This window comes from Sarcophilus harrisii, chromosome 4 (assembly GCF_902635505.1).
Source record: "Sarcophilus harrisii chromosome 4, mSarHar1.11, whole genome shotgun sequence".
NCBI lineage: Eukaryota > Metazoa > Chordata > Mammalia > Dasyuromorphia > Dasyuridae > Sarcophilus > Sarcophilus harrisii.
Window position 1 is genome coordinate 195,728,801 of NC_045429.1, and position 26,847 is coordinate 195,755,647.

The 26,847-nt window shown below is 35.0% G+C and overlaps 1 protein-coding gene across 1 annotated transcript in view; it reads right to left on the bottom strand.

The window, feature by feature from the left end:
• The window catches only part of CRYBG1 (crystallin beta-gamma domain containing 1), a 261,291-nt gene extending 237,548 nt beyond the window's left edge, over positions 1 to 23,743 (bottom strand). The window contains exon 1 of the mRNA XM_031964464.1: positions 23,023 to 23,743. Coding sequence (XP_031820324.1) covers positions 23,023 to 23,636 — 614 coding nt within the window. The 5' untranslated portion in view covers positions 23,637 to 23,743. The remainder of the gene's footprint in view (positions 1 to 23,022) is intronic.
• Between the last annotated feature and the right edge of the window lie 3,104 nt (positions 23,744 to 26,847).

Genomic DNA, 26,847 nt, shown 5'->3' on the forward strand with positions numbered 1-26,847 from the left:
GGAATCTCGATATGAGCTATGCCTAAATGTTAGGGATTGAAAAAATTCTTGAGGTGGGGACATACCAAATTTAACAGAAAAAAATTATCTATTGAGTCAGGTCCCACAATATCATACCATACTGTGAGTTCTCAAGTACTAGAAGATCTAGGACCACAGTTATATCTACGTTGTCTCATGTGGTCTTTGAATAACCCTATGTATTATGTCTTCTGAGCAGGAAAGACCTTTGATTTCAGTGGAGTTATAAAGCCCTTCTTTTTGAAACTTTTTTCATTCATGTAAATAAAAGACTACTTTGTAACCTGTAATCTTAGCGAATTGCCTAGAACACTGAAAACTAGCATGACAGGTGGTAGAGGCACTATTATTTCTTTTTTATAATTACTATTGTTCTCTATATGATTCTCAGATTCTATTCTGCAGTAAACTTTCTATTGAGTGCTAATTTCTCAAGGCATCTTTCAGTCATCTCAAACTCGCTGTTCTGCTTATTTTTTTTTTTAAATTTTCTTTATTAAAGCTTTTTGTTTTTCAAAACATATGCACAGGCAATTCTTCAACATTAACCCTTGCAAAACTTTGTTTTCCAATTTTCTCTTCCTTCCCTTAACCCCTCCCCTAGAGGGCAAGTAGTCTAATATATGTGTTAAATCCAATATATGCATACATATCAATAGTTATTTTGCTGCACACACACACAAAAAAAAATCAAATCAAACCAAAAAAAAAAAAAGAGAAGGAAAATAAAAAGCAAGCAAACAACAACAAAAAAGAGTGAAAATGCTATGTTGTGAACCACATTCAGTTCCCACAGTCTTCTGAGTACAGATGTCTCTCACAAGAGCATTGGAACTGGTCCAACAGACATCTTAAAGCCAACATGTCCAAAACAGAACTCCTTATCTTTCCTTCTGCATTCTCCCCTTCTCCCCTTAAGTTTTCTACACCATCCTCCCAATATCTCACACAATCTGTTATCATTCTTGACTCCTTGTTGGGTAAAATCAGTCTTTTCTGCTGAGTTATTCTGAAGTGACCCTATGTTCTAAACTTGCTTTGACTTTGACTACATGCAGGGGAGAGAGGGCCTTCAGAAAAGAACAACTAATCCTATGTCTTTAGCACTAATCCCACCTCCTCATAATGAGTACCTGGCAGTTAGTAAATGCTATGTAAGCTGATTTACCCCTATTTCCTCATTTGAAACTCAGGCCTATTAAAATGCTTAGGGAGGAGCACTAATCCCACCTCTTTATCACTGCATGGTCCAAACAAAATAGCTTTGCCCTTATGTGGAAGTTGCTTACTCAGTCCTATAAAAGTCCAACAACCAAACCACCAATGCTTTATTTTTTTTCTTAGTGTCTTAAACTTTTAAATTTTTTCTTCCTATGTTTTGCCTCTTTCATCAGGAAGAAGACCAGAACCTAGAATTTTCCTTTTAATATCACTATCTCTAACCCTCCCCCCCCAAACCAATCTGTTGTCAAGATCTGTCAATTTTATTTTTGCAACCTCTCAAATATTCCTTCTCTCTTCTGACACTGCCATCCCTCTAGTGTAGGCCCTCATCACCTCAAACTTGCATTATTGCAATAACCTATTTGTGGATCTTCATGCCTCAAGTCCCTTCCCATCCCAATCTATCCTCTGTTCAGTCACCAAAGTAATTTTTCTATATCAAATTGCTTGGATCTCACTTATAGGGGAAAGGAGAGAGAGGGAGCTCGAGAATTCAAAACTCAAAAAAAAAGTTTTTAAAAAGAATGTTAAAAATTGTTGTTACATGTAATTGGAAAAATATTTAAGTATTAAATATTTTAAAATATTTAAAATTTAAGTACTTTTTCTTAAGCTCAGATCCAACCATGTTACTCTCACTCAAATTCCAGTTGCTCCCTACCACCTTCATGGTCAACTATCAAACTCTCTATTTAGCAAAACCTAATCCCATACTGCCTTTCCAATTTCCTTATACATTATTCCCCTATGTGTACTCTTCAATCCAGGGACACTAGCCTCCTGGCTATTTTAAGAACAAAACACTTCATCTCTCATCTTGAGGCATTTTCTCTGATTTCACCTATACCTGGAATGTTCTCCCTCCTCATCTTCACCTATAGACTTCCCTAGCTTCCTTTAAATTCCAATTAAAATCTCATTTTCTAAAGGTATCCTTTCCCAACCTTTTAAATTCTAGCACTTTTCCTTCCTTAGATATGTATAGCTTGTTTGCTTATTGTCTCCCTTTCAGTTTTTTGCTCCTCAAGCAAAACTTTTGCTTCTTATGTCCCTAGAACTTAGCACAGGACTTGGCACATAGTAGCCACTTAATAAATGTTTTTGACTATTGATAGTTAAAGCATTTGAGGTTTTAAATGTTAACAAATATTAACAAATCCTTTGTCCAAGATCACAAAATTACTAAGTTGAAGCACTAGACAGGAGCACAAGTCAATGATTGCAAATTCAATGTTGTTCTGCCACACTATAGCATTAAATATTGTAATGGTAATTACCTCCAAAAAGGCCTCTTTGGAAGGACAAGCAGGGGAGGGGTATCATTTCTGTGTGTCAAGATTCCTTAGGCATACAGCATTACTAATGGTTGCCATGTCTATTACATCAAAGATGATGAAGTCTCAAAAAAAAAATCAAATATTATTTGATTATTATGAGATTATGTGTATAAACTCAACCAGATAATGACAGAACTATGCATCAGCAATAGAAAACAGAGAAAATTTTTATTTTTATGAATGGCCCATCAATTTTGACTTTGGATCCCCTTAAGAAACCAGTAACAAAAGGGAATTCATCATGACAATAACAGGTTATTTCTACCATTCTCAGCGTTTCCTTCTCCCTACTCTTACACATCCAGTCAATTAGCAAATCTTTCTACCTTTACAATATCATTCATAAGGTCTCATTTTCTCCACCCACAGGGCCGCCATACTATTTCAGGCGTTCATCACATCTTGCCTGGGCAACAGCTTCTTAATTGGTCTCTCTGCTTCATCTCTTCCCACTCTAATCTATTCTTCACACAACTGACAAAGTGATTTTTTTCCTTAATAAACAAGTCTAGCCATGTCCCTCCTACTCAATAAATTCCACTATCCCTCTGATTGTATGTAAGATTAAATATCAACTCCTCCACTTGACATTTAAATCTCTTCACAACCTGCCCTCATCTTACCTTTCCATTTCCATACATGTAATATGTGTGTGTATGTGTCCACACTACTCCTATCAAAACACTCTATGGTCTAGTAAAATTGGCTTTCTTGCTGTTCCTCAAACAAGACACATCATTTGCCATATCTATATCTTTTTAGGAGCTTTATCCCATTCCTAGAATACACTCCCTTCTCCATCTCTATGTCTTAGAATCAAAAGCTACAAAGGACCTGAGAGATTATATAGTCCAACCCTCTCTTTTTACAGATAGATTAAGAGACTTATCTACACATAAAGCAAGTGTCAGACTCAGCATTTGAATTCAGATTCTCTTACTATGTAGAGTCTTTTCCATAAGGAGCATAATAGGACCTTAATAAATCCTTGTTGGTGGATTGATTGGAATTCTTGGTTTCCTTCAATACTACATTCTTCTTTATGAAGTCTTTCTTCATGCCCCTGCTACAAATGTCTTCCCCCAACATGATTATTTTGCTTGTCTTTTGCTTGTTTTTTGTATATCTATAAATGTGCACATTGCCTCTTTGTTTGGATATATGGTTTGGATATATGGTTCTTAAAGGCAAGGGTTCCTTTTATGTACCCATCATCTAGTACAATGCTTGGCACATAGTAGATACTTAACAAATACTTGTTGATCTAGCTTTTCAAATAAAATATCTTGGAATATTCATATAAGTTTACTTGAAATTAGCAAAATATTATTTTAAAACTAATTGATTTAATTCTCACTGCAATGTAATTAGGAAGAAGTAAGATTTTTTTTAAAAAAATGGTGTGAGGTTTAAGCATATGCTATTCCAATTTCTAAGATGCCTTTCCTCCCCACAGAGCAATTCTCTTTTCCCTATTTCTTACTGCTGGCCTTTCTTCAGATATTAATAGTGAACTTGGCAGGAATATACACACATTTTCTGTTTGAAACAAGGTAACCAAAAAAATCTAGACACTGAAGAATGATGGAAAATGGTCCTAATGAGAAGCATTATGATCCCATATTTCAGAGTAAAAATTTGAAAAATTGTGATAAGATTCTAAAATTACACAGGAAAGTAAAACATGGATCTGAAAGAAACATTAGAAATGATGAAAAGCACACAATTAACATTAGAAATGATGAAAAGCAAACAATTACACTTTTTCTTTTGCCACAGATTATCAGTTAGAAAAGGATATTAGAAGTCATTTAATCCACTCTACTTGAACAGGCCTCAGTTCTTTAATGTGTCTAACAAATGGCTCTACTTACTGAAGGTGTACAATGAAGGCACTCTTAAAGCAACTTGTTTCATTTTTGGACAGCTCTAATGCTTAGGGAATTGTTCCTCATATCAGACTGAAATCTAGCTCTCCTTTTCCATTCCCTCCTTCTGGAGTCAAGTACAACAAATCTAATCTCTATCTCATCCTTCCTCTTTCCAGTTCTTTCTCTGAGTATTGTCATGGAATCACCACTACCATTGCCCCGGAAAGAGTGTGTTAATGAACTGCTCTATTACTCAACCCACTATCTTTCTGACTTGGGAGTTCATAATTTCTCTTGTCAGTCCACCATTCCCCTCTATGTGGTATGTTCCCCATTAGAATGTAAGCTCCTTAATCAGGGACTATCACGGTTGTTTTTAAACTTTTTTCCATTTTAATTTATTTTTTTACTGTTATGATTTTGCATTTGTTTTCCTGACATCATGACACTTGGCATGTAGTAAACACTCAAGAAATGGTTTTTATTCCTCTCTACAACAATCTTTAAACACTTAAAAATGGTGATAATATCTCAATTAAGTCTTTTTTTCCTCTAAATTAAACATCTCAAATTCTTTATCATCTTCTTTTCAGGTATCATACCTCTATTAATGATGTCTAGGGATGTATTAGGTTATTTCTCCCCCACCATGTCACAATGTTAACTCAAACTGAGCTTACTATCCATTTAATTAACAAGATTTTTTTTTCACACAAACTTCTGTCTAGCTATACTTTCCCTATCCTTTATGTACAGTAGTAGATATTTTTTTTAATTTAATAAGTAGATATTTTTTAGCCCAAGTGTAGGACTTATGTCTTTCTCCATTAAATTTCCCTTTATTCTTCATTTCATACATTACCAAATCCTGATTCAATTATCCAGTGTGTTAGCTATTTCTCCCAGCTTTATGATAACTACAAATTTGATAAGCATGTCATCTACATTTTTATTCAACTCACTGATAAAAGTGTTGAATACAATGAGGTCAAAAGCTTTAGATCCTTAGAGCCTCCCACTAGAAACCACCCCTTCCTTCCAGGTTGATTAGATCTATTAACCAGTACTCTTTCAGTTCAGTTCTGAACTTTCTTTCCTATTATTATCTAGCTTCCATATTTCTATCTTGTCCACAAGGATATCAAAGGAAAAATATGCCATGTGGTTTGCTAAAATATGATATATATGGCAATATACTAACGTATAGTTTATATACAATAAACTGGCTAAAAAAAACATTTTAAAAAAGAAGTATGGTTAGACTAATTTCTTATACCTTTAAAGTTCTCAGGAAATGCAGGATCAGCTCTTGATGAAGTCATGTTAACTCTTAATGATCACCAATATTTTTTCTAAATGTTTACAAACCATTCCTTTAATAATACAAATGATATAGCAGAAACCTCTTCATTCCAGCTCTCTCAAGGCCTCTAATCTGAGGTTTGTCACCTCCTTAGAAAGATATAGGACAGGTATAATCTCTCTCATTTGACAGTTCTTCCTGGTTCAGAGCTGGGTTCTCTCAGTAAAGACTATTGCCCTAATTTATGGTCACCATCCAGTAACATTTCCCAGATTCCTTTGAGGTCTAATGCAAAATGAATAGCTAGAGAAAATTTTCCTGAATTAGTTTATATACTGTGCTGGCCTTTCCATTTTCAATTGAGTTACTCAAAATCTCAAAGTCCCTACTAAGTAATAGAAAGCTTCATTTATGCATAAGAAGGCTTTACCTTTACATTTCATTGTCTCTATCTTTGCTTATTAAAAACCTTCAATTTTTTAGCATATTAATAATTATATATCCACCTTTTAACAAACCACCTTAAACAAACAAACTAATAGAGGTATGATACCGAAAAAGAAGTTGATAATCCAACTGATGCTGGCCAGACCATATTTGGAATATTGTATACCATATTTTTAAGAAATATATTGATGAGGTGGAGAGCCTCCAAAGGAGGTTACTAAGATGATGAGGGGTCTCAAGGCTTAGTTCAAAGAATTGGAGATGTTTAATCTAGAAGGAAAAAATATAAGAATTTCTTGTATTTTTATAGATAAGATGGAAAGATGGATACATGATAGATAATAAAAGGGAAAGTTCAGAATTGAACCCAAAGAATAGTGATTAATGGACCTATTAAACCCCAGAGGAGAGGATGTTCCGTAGTGGACTGCTGCAGGGATCTGCAATCCTTGGCCCCATTCTGTTCAACATTTTTATCAATGACTTGAAAAAAAACAGAGGTAATATTTTTTATTACATGTTGTTGGCATTGAGTGATCAAATGAAAGAGTGAATAAACCAGACTAATAGGATGACAACAATATTTATATTCTTATTCAATTAAACAAAAAAATTAGTAAAAGAAAGTTATACCATACCTCCCTAGAGATATACCTTGATCATGTTGAATTTTAAAAATTATTGACCTATCAAACCTATCACTGGGACAATGAGTTTCAAATCAAATAACCTAAATAGGTTTCAAATCAAAGAAACAAATCTGCTGCTGAAAGTACTTTCATTACTACTGAATTTTTTTTAAATAGTGATAATTATATGTACCAAAAATTCTGGAATCAACAGAGCTAAACAGGAAATATATTTTGAAGATTCAAAAAAAGATATCAAGCTATGTTTTAGGTAAGAAGTAATAATAACCATTCTAGCTTGTTTAGTTTTTAAAGGATTTAGGTGTGAATACAGATGCTAAATATTATAGCAGATATTTTAGAACTATGCTATAATACAAAAGATCAGTTTATTTCTAAGAATCTAAATGAGTACCTGTAATATTGTTAGGGTTCTTATCTATTATAAACATGCAATGTATCAGTTCTTCACACAAAATTATTCCCATAATAGCTACTTTATATAATCAGTGATCTTCATACTGGCTCTGTTAAAGGTACTTTAGGAATAGAGACTGCATCAATGAGTTTGTTGATTCCAAGAGCTTGCCTCTACTAGGACGGTTTAGTAATTTCTCTGTCAATTATATTCCTAAAGAACTTAAGTGACTTTCCCAAAGCCACAACGCCCCAGGCCAGGCTCCAACATTGGTTCTTTATCCACTATATCAAGCTTTCTCTTGTTATTATAAGTCTTAAAAACTTAAGGAATACCTAAGCATCTGTGATTTCGTAGACTTAGAGAACTCACTCTGACATAGATCCCAACCTATTTATGACTTACTAGGTAAATCATGTAAAAATTAAGGCACCGTGTCTGGGTCACTCTGAGAGTGTCAATGGCAGGACTTGAATCCAGCCCTTTCCAAATCTCGGACTCTATCTAACCACTGTGCTAAGATGCCTGTCCTTCAATAACTAATATCACTAAAAGTGAAAATAAATGGTAATTCTTGGAAGAAGAAGTACAGGAAAACATTCTAAACATTTAAAAGGTAAGGGTAAGATAGTGAGAACTGTTCATATTCATTCTTTGACATTAAATTCTTCTTGGCCCATTTTAAGTCATTCACATTCTATCAGCAAGTATTAATTAAGCACCTACTGTGAGTTAAACACTGTGCTAGCCACTAGGGATGTGAAGATAAATTTTTTAAAGTCCCTGACCTTAAGGAGCTTACATTCTATTGTAGGAGACAAAACGTACAAATATCTAGACAAAATATATTCAAAATTAATAAGTAATACAAATTAACATATGAGACAATGGATAGAGTGCTAGACCATGAGTTTAGATCAGAAGATCTGAGTTCAAATTTGATGTCTGATACTCACTGGCTGTATTACTATAAAAAAGTCATTTAGTCATGTTTGTCTATTTCCTCATCTGTAAAATGAGATAGAAAAAGAAATGACCAATCACTCCCATATTTTTGCCAAGAAAACCCACAAGAGTTGGACATGATTGAAAAGAACTAAACTACAGAAATAGATGGAGGGGAAGACATTAGTTACCAAAGAGAATTAGAAAGTCCTAATGGAGAAGATAATTTTTGATCTGATCTTTGAAAGAAACTCATAGAGCAGAATAGGAAAAGGGAAGAGAGAGAAAGAGAAAAGAGAGACAGAGAAGATTAGACTATCTGGGAACTTGCACACTACACTAATATGTTTTATTCCTTCTCTCAAGTTTTCATATGCAACTGAAAAGTTTTCTGAATGTTTCATGTAAGTTTTCATTACAGTTGTTTGTAAATCACTACTAGGGGAAAGAGTGGGCAAACCTATAATGCTTACTTTGCTTTTATACAGAAAGGAAGATCTAGCACTACAAGTTTTATGAACACTTTAGCTATTTATTCATTGTTGTTGTTCATTAGTATCTGTCTCTTTATGACCCCATTTGGAGTTTTCTTGGCAAAGATACTGGAGTGGTTTGCCATTTCCTTCTCCAGCTCATTTATAGATGAGGGAAATGAGGCTAATAGGGTTAAATGATTTACTCAGTGTCACACATTTAGTAAATATCTGATACAAAATTTGAATTCAAATTTTTCTGACTCCAGGCCCAATACTCTACTGACTAAGCCACCTAGCTGCCCGACTGGGCATTGGTTCCACTTAAGCTCTATATGGAGTAGTGCCATGAGCTCAGAGCACTTGGAGCAAAAAGTATAGTTGGGTAACTTTCCACAGTCCATCATTCTTCTACCCTGAAACTTCTCTACCTCAAACAGGTGGAGGGTAACCAAATAAAAGGGAAAACTCCTTCCTTCTCCTTCACCTTTAATCTACCCAGTACCTTGAGGCTGTTACATCTTGTTAGTAAATAGAGCTACATATACACTTCTCCTTAGATTTATCTATAGCTCAGTGCTTCTCAGCCTCATTGAACTGGGCATCTAAAAAAGCCAGTAACCAGAAGGGTAATATCACTCCTTCCATCTAAAAACTACTCATTTGGTGGATTCCAGTTCTATTATCTGTGAAAAAGAAAACATTCTTCATTATATTTGTGGAACTCCCTCTAATGGTTAAGAAGTATGAAAAAACTACTGGATGCTAATAGTAAAAAAAGAAAAATAGCTTCCATCTCCCAGCCTAAAAAACTACCAACCATACATCATCCCAAGTAAACAAATTAAGGTCTTAAGTGATTGCCATTGCTTTTTGTTTATCTATTCATGGCATAAAAATATAAATACCCTCTTTTCTCATTAAATTTCTAGCAGCTTCTTATGATGCAGTTCTTGATGATACTCCTCTTTAAAAATAAGAACTATACAAGTTAGACAATCTTTCATCCTCTGCAGAAAAAGGAAGCTGGTGCAGAAATTCTTGAAGAATTTCCTGGGGAGAAGGAAGAAGGTATATAACAACACACCCTGCAATGAATTTTACAACTGTCAGCTACATCTGGGATTGGTTACCACTGGTATGACAGGATTGGAAAGCTTTGAAAAATAAAAGCCAAGTAATAAATAGCAATATGATTAAGTTCCAACAGTGGACTAAGTGTCAAAGTTTCTCATTCTTAGTGTACAATTTGTCATCTTAGCACTGGGATCAACCTAATCACTGAGTGATAAAAGTCAAGACTGTTAGAGAATGCCAGATATTCAGACATTGTTCTTCCTTTGAAACTCATCCAAAATCCCGTAGCTTGTCCAAACAGGTTCTACTGACAGATAGGATCATTATAAATGTAGTTTCGATCCACGAAAAATTTTCTACTCAAAAAGTTGATTATAGTAAGTAAATCAATTTCCTTCTCCTTCCTCCCACCAAAAAGAAAAAAAAAAAAGTGGTCATTCACTACAGGAAGTGGACAGAGTTGGGAATCTATTGACAAAACCAGTCCCCCCCCCTTCTCCTATTTAGCACAGTTTTTTGTTGCTCAGGCATTTTCAGTAAAATGTAACTCTTTATGATCCCATTTAGGATTTCTTGGCAAAGATACTGAAGTGGTTTGCCATTTCCTTCTTTAGCTCATTTTACAAGTAAGGAAACTGAGGAAACAGGATTAAGTGACTTGCCCTGGATCACACAGCCAGTAAGCCTAGTGTTCAATTGACTGTGTTTCCTAGCTGCCCCTCAACAGACAGTAACATACACTTAATTCCTAATAGCTAAACAAAAGGTAACAACATAGTACAGAAGAAAGAATGTTTGACTTGGAGCCAAAAGAACTGAACTCAAATACTGGCCATGTCAAGTACTATCTGTGTGATCCTGAGGAAGAAACTTAACATTTCTGGGCATAATAATTCCATGCTGTGAGTAAATATTTTTACCTTCTTCTTCTGCTTTAAGGAAGGACTGTTAAAAAGTAACAACAAAACAACAGCTCTTAAAGTTGGGATTCCATCAAGTTGACAGAGCTGTATATAAAATAACTGTAAGTACTCCAAAGTGAAACAACTATCAGCTCTTGATGATATCTTTGAACACCAGATGCAAAATAAAAGAAAAAGAAAAAGAAAAAAGAAAAGAAAAGAAAAGAATATCCAGCTTACCTTTCATGGGATATTTATGAATAAAACATATGTATAAATAATGTTAAATGACAAACTATAAATAAAATATATTCTAAGTCACAATAGCGTAATTAACTCAAGTCCCCAAAGAAAGATTCTTGCATACGCATAATATGGTGTACATGCTCTATAATGAAAAATTATGTTTTTATCATGGTCTAAAAGGGGTTAACCAAGTTTTTCTAATTTTTTTTTTTTTAAATCTGAACACAAATCGCTTTCATACTTCTCTGGGAGGATGTATCAGTAATTCCAACATTTCCCAGCATGTCACTAAAGAGACCAGTGCATCAAAAGGGTTAACATGGGATCAGATAGCATCAGAGCCACTGGGTCTGAAAAATAGGAAACCAGGGAATCTATGGGGCAACACAAGAAACAAAGCCAAAGGTTTGCAGAGACCTGTGATTGCAGTAGCCAAAATAAAATCTTGGGTAACAGATGCTATGAAACCTGTTCAAAGTTCTACTGTCTTTTATGTTAGGAAAGCTCAGCCTATCTACTTATTCTTTTCTTAGCTGACCAAGTGATAAAAATTCAAAGATTCCTCAATTGCTTCACAATACACACTCTCATTGCCAATGTTAAGTGGTGAAGCTTTGTCTTCAAAGTCCACCAGAAGTCCCTAAAGAATTACTATCTAGAGCAGGAGTTCTTAAATTGAATAGATTTTAGATCTGTGAACCTGAATGGGTAAAATACATATGTATGTGTGTGTATATGTATACATGTACACACACACACACACACATATATAATCTTTATTTTACCCAATCTCTAAATGAAAAGTAGCATTTCTTTCAAACATGAACAGAGGCAAAAAAAAAAAAATATTAAGTTTCTCTAGACTGCTGAAGGGCCTCATGGACACAGAAAGATAATAGAATTTCAGTTCCTATGCTTAATTTTTTGTCTTCTCTTCACTATCATGGTTAATCATGGTGGACTGAGCAAAGGGATCCTGAGACAATATTTTTATCTTACACTATGTTAATGGTTCTATGAATCTGTATTTATTCTCCACTAAAATTCTCAGAGCATTTCCAAAAATTACTAAAACAAGATCAACCATTAAAAAACTGATTAATGCATTGATTAGATTGCTGGGCCTGGAGTAAAACAAAAAAACCTGAATTTAAATCTAGCCTCAAACACTAGCTATATAACCCTGGACAAGTCACTTTACCTATTTTCCTCAGTTTCCTCATCTATAAAATAGGGGTAATAATAATGACCCTCAGAGTTTTGTGAGGATCAGATGAAGCAATGATTGTAAAATAGTGTAGTGCCTGTCACTTAGTAAACATTTTGTAAATGTAAGCTATTATTATTTTAAAATTTCCTATATAATTTCCTTTCCCTGGTTCTTGTGCAGGGTTACCTGCACCCCACCACCAATCTATTAATGAAAAGTACATGAAAGTTCTAAAGCTGAACTAAATCTTGAGTATATAAGAACCACATCTATATAGCAAAATCTTTTCAGGAACATACTGATTGGATATCATATTAGAAATATAACTTTGCCAGATAAAAAGGCAAAAGCTACTTAAAAATATAATAAGAAAACATTCTACCTTTTCTCTTCAAAGAGGTAAGAGGTCAAAAAGTATGATACATTGCAGATATTTTCAGATTTTTTTTTCCAGGTATGGATCAGTTTTGCTTATTCTCTTTCTTGGTCTTTACAAAATATTTGTTATATAGGGTGGTTCTCTAAAGGAAGAAGGGATACTGGGGAAGTTTTTGATGACATAAAAAAGAGAGCAAACAAAGTTACTTTAAAACATATTTTTATACTATGTGATTGAAATTTCATCTACCTACCTATTTTGGCACAAGGAAATGTTTGGAAGCATCTTGTGCCAAATTACCAAGAATGAAACGATGCAACCAGATAATATGCAGAAAATATCCAACTCATCCTTCTACTAAGGTATTTAATAAGCATTGATTGAAAGGAAATGCACGCTTTTTTTTCTGGGCAGTAGCAAAACTCTTACATGAATTGATGCTTTTCTTAGCGTTATAGTCCCACTTCCTAATGAATAAGCCCAGGCTTCAAATGTCCAGGCTGAAATGTATTGACAACAATGTAATCAAAAGTCATCCATATATGTTTTGCCAAATCTAGCAGCATCTTTTTTAGTCAATAATTGAACTGCCACCTGGTTTATTACCCAATAAAGACAAAATGCATGTTAGCAGCCTATTTCACTTCTTGTATTTGGCTTCATTATATCCCGTTTCCATTTGTAAGACCATAGATTTAAAGCTGCATGGGATATTAAAGGCTATGGAGTTCAAACTCCTAAAGTTCAACGAGAACTTTTCTGTACAAATGACCAGGGGAAGGAAATTATGTGGGAAGAAAGGTTATGTAAGTAGTGGGATAGACTGTAGGGCTTCTTAAATTTTTTTATACTTGTAACCCCTTTTCACCTAAGAAATTTTTATGCTACCCTAACTACATGGGCATATAAAATAGGTATACAAATCAAAAATTTATTGATAATAAATCATAATTTTGTGACTCCTACATTCAGTTATGTGGATCCACAATTTAAAAAGCTTTGGCATAGAGGAGGGATTTGACTACAAGTCCTCTGATTTCAGATCCAACCTACTTTTCACTGTACTCCACCACCAATCTATTACCATTAACATATTAACAATTCCTGTGTGCTAGGCACTGTGCTAAGCACTGGGATACAAAGAAAGGTACAGCAATCATAAAGCAATAGAAATTAATGTTGCAAAATTACAAAGATGTTTGGTACCAAAAGAGACACACAAAAAACAAAACCTCCTCTCCAACTTCTTTGCAGCAGAATAGGAGGGTCCAAGATTATGGAATGTCACATGTGTTTTCAGATTTTTTCCAATCTATTTATCAGTTTTGCTGATGTTCCTTTCCTCTTTTTTAAAAAAATCTGTACGGATAGCAAGGGAGGAGAATATGGAGGGAATTTAAATGATGTAAAAACAAAAGATACCAAAAATAAGAATTTAAAAATTACTTAAAAGTACATGATATCATCCAAAAAAGGGTTACAAAAATTCACCATGTTCAGGCTAGTTCCAATGATTTTGTGATCAAGAGAGCTATCTGCACCTAGAGAGAGGACTGTAGGGACTGAGTGTAGATCACAAACATTGCTGTTATTTGCTCAGTTTTGTTTTCTTTATCATTTCTTTGATCTGATTTTTCTTCAGCATGATAAATATGGAAATATATATAGAAGAATTGTACATGGTTAACATATATTGAATTACTTGCCATCTAGAGGAAAGGGTGGGGAGAAAGGAGGGAGAAAAAAATTTTGGAACACAAGATTTTACAAGAGAAAATGCTGAAAACTATCTATACACATGTTTTGAAAATAAAAAAACTTCAAAAATAAAGTGTTATTTCCTTTAAAAAAAAAAAAAATTTCACCATGGCAGTTGAGTGGAGGATGGATTGAATTTGAGAGACTTGGGTCAAGAAACTAATTAGAAAACTATTGCAGTGTTTAAATAGGTCATATGGGCCTAAATTATAATGGGGGCTCTGTCAGTGTAAAGAAGAAGATGTATAGGGCAATTGTTGTGAAAGTAAAGATTTGACAATGGACTAGATTGAATGAGAGTAAGAATTTGAAAATGACACTGAAATTATAGGCCTGTCTGACTAGGAGTTTGGTAGTGCTATAGGTCAGTTTGGAAAAAGAAAGGATTTGGGAGGAAAGATAATGAACTATGTTTTGGACAAGTTGAATTTAAGAAGTTTATAGAGTATCCAATTCAAGATGATCAAAAAGCAATTAGAGACTGATGATTATCGCAGGAAAGAGACTATGGCTGGATATATAGATCTGAGAATCATCTGCATAGAGATGATATTTATATCCTCAAAACTGATGAGATCACCAAGTGAGACAGCATAGACCATAGAGCAAAAGGAGAAGAGGACCAAGGACAGTATCATAAAAATCTAGACTGTCAATCCACACTGTCAAATGCTGAAGAGATGAGGACTATTAAATGGACATTAGATTGGGTCAATTAAGAAAGTACTGATAACTTTAGAAAGGTTAGTTTCAGTTGAATTGATGACGTCTAAATTCAGATTATAAAAGATTTTAAAAGCAAGCAAAATGAAAGGAAGCAGAGACATCAAGTGTAGCTGTCTTTCCAAATAGTTTAGCTAAGATTGAAAGAGATACAGGACAAGAGCTGGAAGAAATGGTAGGATCTAGTAGTCATTTTTAAGGAGAGGGGAGGCGTGGGAGGGAATGTTTAGAGGCAGCAGGGAACAGCCTGTTATCAACAGATGTTAAAGATAATAGAGAGCAGGAATAATGATAGAAGAGGAGATATACTGTAGAAGATGGGAATATACAAAATCGAGGACAAATTTTTCATTCCAGACCAGGGTAAAGAACAAAATAGTGGGAGATACCTGAATGATTTGAGATGAAAGGAAAAGAATAAAAGGGAATTCTTATTGAATGACCTTAATTTCTTGAATGAATTATGAAATAAAGTCTTCAACTGAAAGGGAAGGGGATGTATGTTGTGAGAATCTTGAAGAGAGATGATATAATTTGGAATAGTGGATGTGGAAAGAGAAATAAACTGATGAAGGAAGAGTATATTACCTTGCTATAGTGAGAACCCAATCAATACAAATTTTTAATGTACCCAGTTAGCATAGCTTCATGATTTCTTCAGATCAATTTGACAATATCTGAATAAGGGAAGGGAATAAGAGAATAAGCATTTATAAATCATCTACTACTGCCAAGCACTGTGCTAAGTACTTTTACAAATATTATCTCATTTGATTCTCACAACAAGGTATGTTTTACTACGTATGTACTACCATTATTTCCATCCCAGTTGAGGGACACAGAGGTTGTGATTTGCCCAATATCATACATCTAGAAAGTGTCTGAGGCCATCTTTTAACTCAGATCTTCCTGATTTCAGGCCGAATACTTTAATCAGTGAGCCACCAGATCTGTCTGATGATCCTAGAAGCTCCTCTATTCACCAAAAGATCAAGATAAGAAAGGCAAGTATATCCAGTGCAGTGATAATGACTTTAGAGAGAACAAAGAGATCGAATAGGGAAAGAATGAGATTATTGGTCATCAGAAAGAGTTCCTTGCAATTTGATTTTCAACCTTATCTTTTGATTGAAAACTGCTCTCCATAGTCACCAATGTTTTTTAATTGCCAAATATTTTTCTCTGTCCTCATTTTCCTTGACCTGTCCATAACAAATGATTCTACTGATCATTCTCTCCTCTCTGGGTTTCTGTGACATTACTTTCTCCTGATTTTGCTACCTGTTACCATTCCTTCATAATCTTCTTAGACTGATCAATATCCCTCTTCCAGTTAGTATATAGCCAAATTTTCTGTCTTGGGCCCTCTTTTATTTCTATACTCTCTTTCTTGATGCTCCCATGAATTTAGTTATTATTTGATTTATATATTCAACTCTCTAAATACTAGCTGCAGTCATGCACTACCAACTATCAGCCATTTCCCAGAAGTCTTATAAACATTTTAAACATAATCTGTCAAAAATACAACTCAAATCTTTTTCACAAAATTCACTCTTCTTCTTAACATACCTATTTCTATCAGAACATCACTATTTTTTTGGTAACTCAGGTTCACATTCTCAGAACTGTCCTTGAGTCTTCTCTTTCCTTCTCTTTTCAACCTCCACTTCTAATTAGTTGTCAAGTTTTGTCAATTCTACCTCCACATTATCTTTGTGTCTGCTTCCCCTACCCCTAAGTCCCCTTTCTCCATTCTCACTCTTAATACTTCTCACTTAGACTACTACAGTGGTCTCCTAATTGTTGTCCTACACCTACTCCCCAAGACAAACTCATTACTGCTTTTAGAAAACAATACACACTCCTCTGAAAATCAAAATCCTTCACAATTCAACTCCAGTCTATTTTACCTCTTCTCTAAGGTCCTTGAAGATCAACTGATTACATTTTAAAACCGACTGGAAACCATCCAACCCACCCATGCAGAACTTTAGTCTTTTCTTAGCTCTAGGATTTTTCTCCTGGTGCTTTTGTTTTATTTTTATTCTTACCAAGTACAGAGCATTAGGAATGTATTATCTTTCACATACTCTTTCAGCCAAGTCAAATTGGCCTACTTCTGTTCCTCATACACAGCATTCCACCTCCTATCTCAATCCCCTTTGTACAGCGTGGCCCATGGATGGAATGTATAACCTCTTGCCCTTTACATATGCCTAACTCCTTACAAAGTGTGCATAAACATCATCTCCTAACAAGAGGCTTTTCCTAACCTTTCCTAGATCTTAGTGTCTTTCCTAGTTGTGTGTGTGTGTGTATGGGCATACACTGTGTGTATATAGGTAGATGGATCTATCTATATTTGTAGAATATGTATGTATAGTTTATACCCACACACACAAACATATTTTGTATTTGTTTTTCAGTTTATGTATTGCTCCCCAGATGGGATACAAGCTCCCTTAATGAAGAGTCTATTTCAATATTGTCTATACTCCAAGTGCCTAGTGAAATAAATGCCAGATACACAGTTGGTGCTTAATAAATACTTGTTGATTTCAAATGGGGTTTGTATTAGGAGAAGATGCATTTTTTTTACTTCAGCCACAAAGTAAAAGAACCATCTCCAATTATGAAATGCAGAAAGGCAGAGATAAGGCAGTTTTCATAAGCTTCTAAGAAAGCTTTCAGAAGTATCAAGTCTCCTTTGATGCCTTCAGTTAACCTAAAGTTTTTTTTAATACAAATGGACCAAACCCATGATTCCTTATTCTGCCTTAAGAGAACTCTTAAGTAAACACAAGCTTCTTCCACAGGACAATCTTTCAAACATTTGAAGATTTGAAGAAACTATTAACCCACAGCCTGTCTCAACCAAATGTTTTCTTCCCCAGGCTAAACATCTCTTGTTCCTTCAAATTATTCCTGAAGGATATCTCATGTTCCCTAAACCATCCTGACTGTCCTCCTCTGGATGTGCTCTGGCCTATTATTGTTTTTTCCTAAAAAACAAGATGTCCAGAACTAAGCACAAAACTCTAGACATAGTGTGACTAGATTAGAAAATGTAAACATTTTCTGAACCTTGTTCCCCTCATACATACTACAGACCAAGATTAAGGTCCACGTACACCAGGCATTTGGTGACGTCACAGTAAACACAAAATGTATGACAAATTCCAAACATTAAACTTTTATTTCATTTTGGAAACTGAGTTCAAGACCAACAAGCTGTTGAATTTATATTCTAACCCCTTCCAAGTCAATCTAGGATACATTTTTCCCAAAATGAAGTACAGAAAATGAAACCACTAAATTGACTGTGTGATCCTGGGCAAATCACTTAATTTTGTCAGCCTCAGTTTACTCATCTGTAAAATGAGCTGGAGAAGGAAATGGCAAATTGCTTTGATATTTTTGTATCTTTGTGACCCAAATGGGTTCCTGGAGAGTTGAACATAATTGAAAGGACTGAACAACAGTAGCTTTTCTTTGACAATATAACTACTAGATCAGATCATCTGTACAACCTAATATTCAGTCTGATGGGTATTTTATTTTATTGTAAAGGTTAGGAAGGCATTCTGAACACCCTTGATTGTCCCTTAATAATCATCTATGAATCTACCAGTAATTACTTTATTTAAATTCTTGAAGAGCTTTATTTATATTTTAAGTCTATAAAACTAATATAGAAGGATCACTTCCATTTAATTTTAATCATACTGACATACTATGAGATTTTTATTATTTTTAAATCATCCTCTATACAATATGCCACATTCGTAACCTAATCTATATGCCTCAGGGTTCAAAATGACTAATTATAAGACAAATTCTTGGGTAATTTATCAAAAAACATCTAAGTGGGAACCAAGTAGCTTAATGCTTGAACAAGTATATGAGCTATAGGTAACAAAAAGATTCTCCCATAACTTTAAACCTCCACCTAAATACCTGAGGAGGTAAGCTCTTGGAACTTTAATCATAAAGTCTATATTTTATTCCATAGGCAACATATGTAATATTTTTATGTCACTGAGTATATAAGGACAATACTTTCTTTCACAGTATAACATTAACTTCAACATACTGAAGTTGGAGCCAATTCAGGTTACAGCTTGTTTCTGGGCTTCTGAAATCCTCTGTTTCTTTCACTAGGGTCAAAAAAATGTTTCTTCATTAACAATTCTTTACAAAAACCAAAACATCAAAATAAGCAAAAGTTATTCAAACAATCAAAAATCAAATCAAATAAAAGAAACAATTCTGTATTTATTACACTGAAAGGAAGTTTAAATAAAACAAATGTAAAAGATAAATTCTATGCCATTTTCATTATTCCTCATAACATCCTAATAAAGTATATAGAGGATGCCATTTTTCTACTATCTTAGGCTCATAGAGAACCAGAAAAGCTGAATGGTGTCTCACAGTTGCTATGATAAAATCCACGTGAAGCTGAAATCTAAACCAACATATCCTGATTGCTATTCTATTGAAGATGCTCCGGAACTCTGTCCCACTTTTGGCCTGATTGAAACTAGGTCTACAGATTTTCAAGATCATATAAGGCCTACACTCTAAATTCAAATTTTTCCACCCAAGAGAACCCTAATCTTTCTTGCTTTTGTGGAAAATTTTTTTGGACTCAACTCAGTTTAATTTAGATCACTCTAATTTGCATCATCAACATTTAGATCATGAGCTAATTTCTAATTAATACTTGAAACTGTACTTCTCTGGCTTGGAAAAAACAAAGAAGGGGTTTCTTTCTTCATATTTCATATAATAACTTAATGGAAATCTACCAGGCAGATAACAGATATAGATTTTCAAAGGGAACTTGTTTGGACATATTTATGAATGACAGAGACACAAATAGCTAGTAAAATAAGCTAAGATATCTGAGATCTTGTCAGCAGGAAGGACAAACATTCCCTCCTGCTATAAATCCCTTGAGGCCACCTGTTGGCAGCAGTTAGATTTGACCTAGTGCAGAGATGCTTCTGTTCTTATGAATGACAACACAACATTAATATGTACCACATAGTCAATCTGAAAGACACTTTGGAAAGATGAATTTCAGAAAAGAGGATAATGTGTTTCAAATCTTTTTATGAAATGAGACAGCCTCTGGCATAATGGATAGAATAATGGTTGGGCTTGAGGTTTGCACTTACTAGCTGCTTGATTCTGGACAAATCACTTATATTTGTTGCATTTATTGGTGGAGGCAGTTCTCAAGCTGATGAGGGCATCAGTCCTTAATCAATTCAATCTGATGAATGCTTATTAAGTACCAATTACATACCAGGTAGTATGCCAGCTGGTATAGATTGACAGATCTGTGATTTCACTGCCAAAGGAAAATCCTTTTACCAATACAGATTTGCATCTACTCTGGGTCTTAAAACATTAAAATAGGAGTTGTTAGCCAGGGCTCCAAGAACTTAAAAAAAGACAACCAATTTTGATGACTATATTTCAACATAAATGGTTTCCTTCACAATCCTATTTATTTCATACACTTAAAAATATTATGCTGAGAAAAGGTCATTAGGATTCACCAATCTGGCATAGTAATTCATAATACAAATAGTGCTAAGAATTAGCTTTAGAGTGCTTGAGTGGGGCTCTTAGAAGTTAATTGGCAAGCTCAAGGATCACAAAGCTGAAATGTGAGGAAGCAACTTTTGAATCTGAAATAGCCTGGTGTTGTGGATAGAGAGCTATCTCCTTAGTAGTGCTCTGGATAGTGAGGGAAAAAACAACAACACTCTAACAGCAGATTGGTTAAAAAAAAAAAAAAAAAGACAACCTTCATCCTGATGGAATTTAAATTCTATTATTCACATATCAATTAAAAGAAAGAATAATTTCAGGCTTTTAAAATATCCTACCAAGCTCTACCACTTTAAAGAATGGACTTGACCCATTAGAATTTTTATTTCATCTTTACCTTTAAAAAATTTTAATGAATTTTTATTGATTTTTATAATCACTATAATTTCTTCCAATATCTCCACCCTTCCTGAAGAGGTATGTCATATAATAAATCATTTTTGAACTTTAAAATTATCATTAAATGGTGACTTCTAAAGTAACAAATGAAGGGGTCTTTTCTTTCTCCCTTTGTTCTTCCTTTAAAAAAAATCATCATATCTAATACAAAAACTACTACACAAAAATAAGTGCTGTTGGTTGCCTAACTTTCCTAGGATAGAAGCAAAAACCACAAATGAGTGGATTTATATTCTCTCAAGATTATTCAGTCCTAAAATGCTAGTCCAAGGTAAATAAACACAACCAGACAGCTCAAAGGAAGAGCACTGTCTACCACTGACTATTGCTAAATGTATTTTAACAGATAGCTTTAGAGAAATATGTAAACCCAGCAAAAAAAGGTCTATTGTAAAAAAAAAAAAAATGGTGATCTAAATGGAAAAACATCAGTAAGATAGACCAGTATATTCAGTTTCAAAAATATTTTGTTTACATAAAGTTTATCATAATTCAGAGGGAAAAAATAAAATACTTTAAAAAGCAAGAGAAGTCTGAAGGCCCAAAGGCAAAAAGTACAAAGATTTAAACCATAAAGTGTTTCGTCAAATTCATATGAAAAAAAGTAATATCAGGCAAATTGGCCTACGTGTTATTTGTGGTTGTTATTGTATTCAACATTTCATAACATCTATTCGCATAAATATAACACTTGATAAAATGTACATCATTATTAAATAGTGCAATTTATTACAAATGCCAATCCATCATTATGCTTATAAGCTTCTGGTAGATGAAAAGATTCTCCCTCCCAACTAATTCCTACTATGAAAGACAAACTATACTGTTAGATACATTCTTCCTAAAAATGTAAAGAAAACAATTGCAAGTATAAATGCAAATGCTATATAAATATAATTTACTCTTAAATTATGTTTGTTTAAACTATTGTATATATTCTTTCAGGTAGTTTCCTCCTTCCTAGGCTATTAACATTTCTCCTATATCGGAGAGTTATTAAGCAGTCCTTTGACACAATCCAATTTTCATTTTCTCCAGTCAGATTTAGTGCTTTCTAAAGGTTGAAGGAAGGAACCCAATGAGACTTTTAGAGAGCATAGTACTCTGGTGGTATTTTTTTGGATAGTAGCAATAGGATTTATTTCCTCTTTCAACAAGGACACTATTGATTGTCCCGTCCTACAGTTTCTTTATTCCTATAGACTACATAGCAAATTATGTTAGATTTGTTCTTACTCAAAATACATATCATAAGTAAATATAAACTATGCTATTAAGAACCAAGTAGTGGATATTCAGTCCATGAGAATGGGATCACCACAAAAATCGTTCTAAAAATAAAACTCAAACTGTGCAGGCTCAGTTACTGACAAACCAAAGAACACTGGACAACTTACTTCGGCCCTCAATGCATAAACTTTGCTACCACCCACTTTTCTAGGATCTAGTGAGAATGAAGAAGCCAGAGTAGGTGGAAACGTGTTTTGAGCTCTTCAAGGGAAAGGTGCCATTATCTAAGGTATTTTAATTCCGAAGTACAGTACCTATTATCACGACTAATTATAATAATACCTTCCCGACCCTTCACTGCTAGTCTTTTCACAAGGATTGTTAGACAGGTCGAGACTTTAATCCGTTCCATCAAATTCCTCTCCCTGTGCAGTCAAAACAAAGGCAGACCATCAATGGAGAAGTTGCGGGACTACACAACGCAGAGCACACCCACCCAAGTCCGCCACTCAGGGACTGGTACACCCTACACTGCTGGAAGTTGAGAAAATTGCTGTAAGGCAAGTATAAACCACTCTAGCACTTTCCTCCCTCCCCATCCTTCGGCTCAATACCCGAGGTAGAAAGAGTAATTCAAAATCCAGATGTTTCGCATCTGTTTTGCTACCGCGGCTGGAGAATAAATGAAGAGCGAGAAGGAATTCCCCAGGGACAGTCAGTAAGGTGGCCAGGCTGGAGAGTGGTCCCATCCAGGGTCAAACAGTAAAGGAGCAAGGGCCTCCCGGCACGGGATGGAACTTACCTGGGGGTAGGTGTCCCGGGCTCCTCTGAGACGACTGGAGGCGGAGGATGGGGAACGAAGACTCCATAGTTCGCTGGATGCTGGTGCTTCTTCTTGATCCGCCAGATGTTAAAGGCGGTGTGTTTCTTGGGCGCCCTGGTGGGACTGACCTCCCGCTGTCCTCCTCCCTGATCCGACATCCCGGTACCCTGCTTCTCTGGCCGCTGCTCAAGCTCTGCAGTCTCAGCCCTTCTGTTCCTCCGGAATAACTTACGGGGACTCCAGCTCCGCCGCCTCTCCCGGCTCCAGAGCTGACCCCGCCCCCTTCTCCCTCCGAGCTCAAGAGCTTCAGGTAGGGGGTTAGCGGAGGAGGAAAGATCCGCACGTGTGCAGCACAGGAGCCCGAGCCCTCCTTGGGGCCCGAACCCGTGCCTGGGAGGAGGAGCGGGGACGTTCGGGCCACAGCACTCCCTCTCCGAGGTGCCAGCGCAGGATGAGAACCTAGAATCCTCAGGTAGCACCCACCTGAGCTCAGTCTCAAGCCCCCAGGTGCTGAAGAACTGTAAGACAGCGACGCCTATTGGAGGAGTTCCTAGGTGCCCCAGGAGAAGTACCTGCTTGGGAGCCGCCTTCATTCACAACCCCGTGGTTGGCCTGCAGACAGAACCTGTGGCCAGTTTAGACAGCTCCTCGCGTGCGGAAGTCCTAGGTCCCCTGCGGACTTGTTGGCACGGTGGGTGGCATATGCCAGGCGGGGTGAGAGGCATACCAGTGACTCGGCCGCCCTTGTCAAGAGGAGTAAAGGGAGAGGTGCTGGTTGATATGTCTCGTGTCCCCGATGTAATTACTGGGAAGGATTTTGTCATTTGGGTAATAACATGTGTTGCTTCCTGCCCTACATTTAAAGGTAATTGCCAAGTACCCCCTCCCCCTAAGGAGAGTGAATAATTAATTTTCACTTTGTATGTCATAAAGCACCATAAGGAGGACAACAGGGGAATTGATGGCATTCCTAAGCTTCTGGAGGACTTAATTTACAACTAACAAATGCTTATGATGAATTAAATGCCAGTCTCACAGGGCACTAGAAACTGAGCTCAAGGATTGCCCTTTAATTCTTTTGAAGAACAGAGGTACTTAAACTTTGCAATCAAGTCACCATAATTATCTTTTTACTGTTAATGATTTTCTGTTCATAACTTCTGAATATACCGAGCACATAATGCAATAAATATTTAATTAAATGAACATTACAAGAAGCCACTCTAAAAACCCAAAAACTACACATCTTTTGTGCGAATTCTGTGCATTGAATCGCATGTTAGTGATTTTTTTTTTTTTGGCTTGGATTTTCTGATTATTTTAGTCCCATTTTATTCTTTGTTTCTTTATATGTTATCTATCGTAAATGATCTACTACACTGTGTGATTTCTCAATTACCACTGAGTTCCCTGTAGTGGATTTTTCCCTTTTGATCTCAGATTTCTTCTTTGGATTCAGTATGATTGTCTTATACATCTTCTATTTCAGAAATCCCTTTCAGCTTTACCTTTATATGATTCTGTCCTAGACTGCCTTTGAAATGCTATGTCAGATTTATTTTGTGTCTTGAAAAAAAGACCAAAGTTCAAAAGATTATGAAATTTGGGGTGCAGTATTCAGGATATCTTAATCACAGAATCTTTTCAGGAGAAAATTTGCAACAATTTTCACACTCTATCCTCTACTTTAATTTCTTCCCTCACTTATAAGGTGGATGCTAGTAAAATAATATAAATATAGTCAAAATCTTGTTGTTTGAATCCTCAGATGAAGTTAAAAAGAGCAATTGTCTGATGTGTTTAAGTTTTTAATTTGCTTTAATGATAATTAAAACAACACAAAGCCAACATACAAATTTTTAAAAATCCACATCTAAGCAAGTATTATAACATTTGTAAAATAATTTTGAAAGTTGTTTCTTCCTCAAACTTAACATAATGGTGAAATTTTGTATCTGAAAATGTTTTATTTAATATTTTACACTTAGAAACATGTTTGCAAGTTTAACAGTAAAATAAAAATTAAAATATAATTAATGACAAGCCACTAACAATTCTACAGAAGCCCATTGAAGTAATGTGACAGGAGATTATGTTTTAAATTTTTGTATCCTCCTTCCCAATCCCAGTTTGTAAATCTAATAACAATAGCAATAACAACTATGATATTAACAATCCCTATACAGCCTACTCTCTGCCTTATAGGTGGGGGTCAGAGAAAGTAATGCCAAAGTAAGGGAATACCAGCTGTTGTACATTGTTGTAAATTAAGGATGTTCTGAGACTACTGGAGAAGCTATGAAAGCTTTGTAGGAGCCCTGATTATTTACTCATTAGTCACTAGTTTTTACTCAGCCGGCAAAGTGAAATAACTTTCATGAGCCTAAAAAATTGATGTGGCAGCATAGTGTCCAGGGTAGTCCTAGGAGGTACCACTAGATATTTAACTCAACTCAAAGGATATTAAAGCTAGTGATGCTAATTCATATTTTGATATGACAACAAGTAAGAAATACCTCACCTTCTGAAAATATTTTGGTGAAGATAGCACTGACCACAAAAATGGTACAAAAATACCAAGTACAGAATGCAATAAATATTTAATTAAAAGGACATTAGTAATTATTTTGAGCAGTAGCTAGTCTAAAAACTTTTCTAATATTCACCAGTACTATGTTGTAGTAAAAGTGGAAACACCTTACCAGTTTGTAAACAAGGATTCATATATTTGTTTGATTTTTTTTTTATCAATGAGGACCCTCAACTCCAAATTACACAAAAATGAAAAATATCTCAGTGAGGGAAATTTTTTAAAAATTACTTCATTCCTAAACCCATATTAGATGATATGAGTGAAAATTGAGAAGTTATTTAAATCTGAAAAATCCCAAATTGTTAAAAATCTACACATGAAACTTCAGAAGCCCTATTTAAAGAAAATTGGCAAAAATAATGCCAATGTCTTGAATTATTTTTTTAAATGGGCTAATTTGTTGGAATTTTGAAAAAAATCCTCTTAAGTTTGATGGTGCAAATCCAACATATATCCAGAGTACTTTTTCTTTAATAGTATTTAATTTTCCAAATACATGCAAAGATAATTTTCATTTCCTTTTCATTACCTTTGCAAAACCTTATGTTTCCCTCCCTTTCTTCCTTCTATCCTCCCCAAAACAGCAAACAATCTAATATAGGTTAAATATATGTGATTCTTCTAAACATATTTCCATATTCATCATACTGCACAAGATCAAAAGGGGAAAAAACAGAAAGAAAACAATAAGCAAACAACAACAACAATAAAAGATGAAAATACTGTGCTTTGATCAATATTCAGTTTCCATAATTCTCTCTGGATTCATATTGGTCTTTCCATCTAAAGTCAGTTGGGATTGCCTTGAATCACCTCATTGTTGAAAAGAACCAAGTCCATCACAGTTGATCACCATATAATTTTATCAACGTTCTCTTGGTTCTACTCACTTCACTTAATATCAATTCATGTAAGTCTTACATGAATTGTAAGTCTTAACCTAGATGCCCTCAATTCATGTAAGTCTTTCCAGGCTTTTCTGAAATCAACCTGTTTGTCATTTCTTATAGAACAATAATATTCCATCACATTGATATACCATAACTTAATCAGCCATTCTTCAACTCATAGGCATCCACTCAATTTTCACTTCCTTGCCATTACAACAAGAGGGCTGCTACATTTTTGCACATGTGGGTCCTTTCCCCTTTTTTATGATTTCTTTGGGATACAAACCCAGTAGAGATGCTGGTGGATCAAAGGGTATGCAG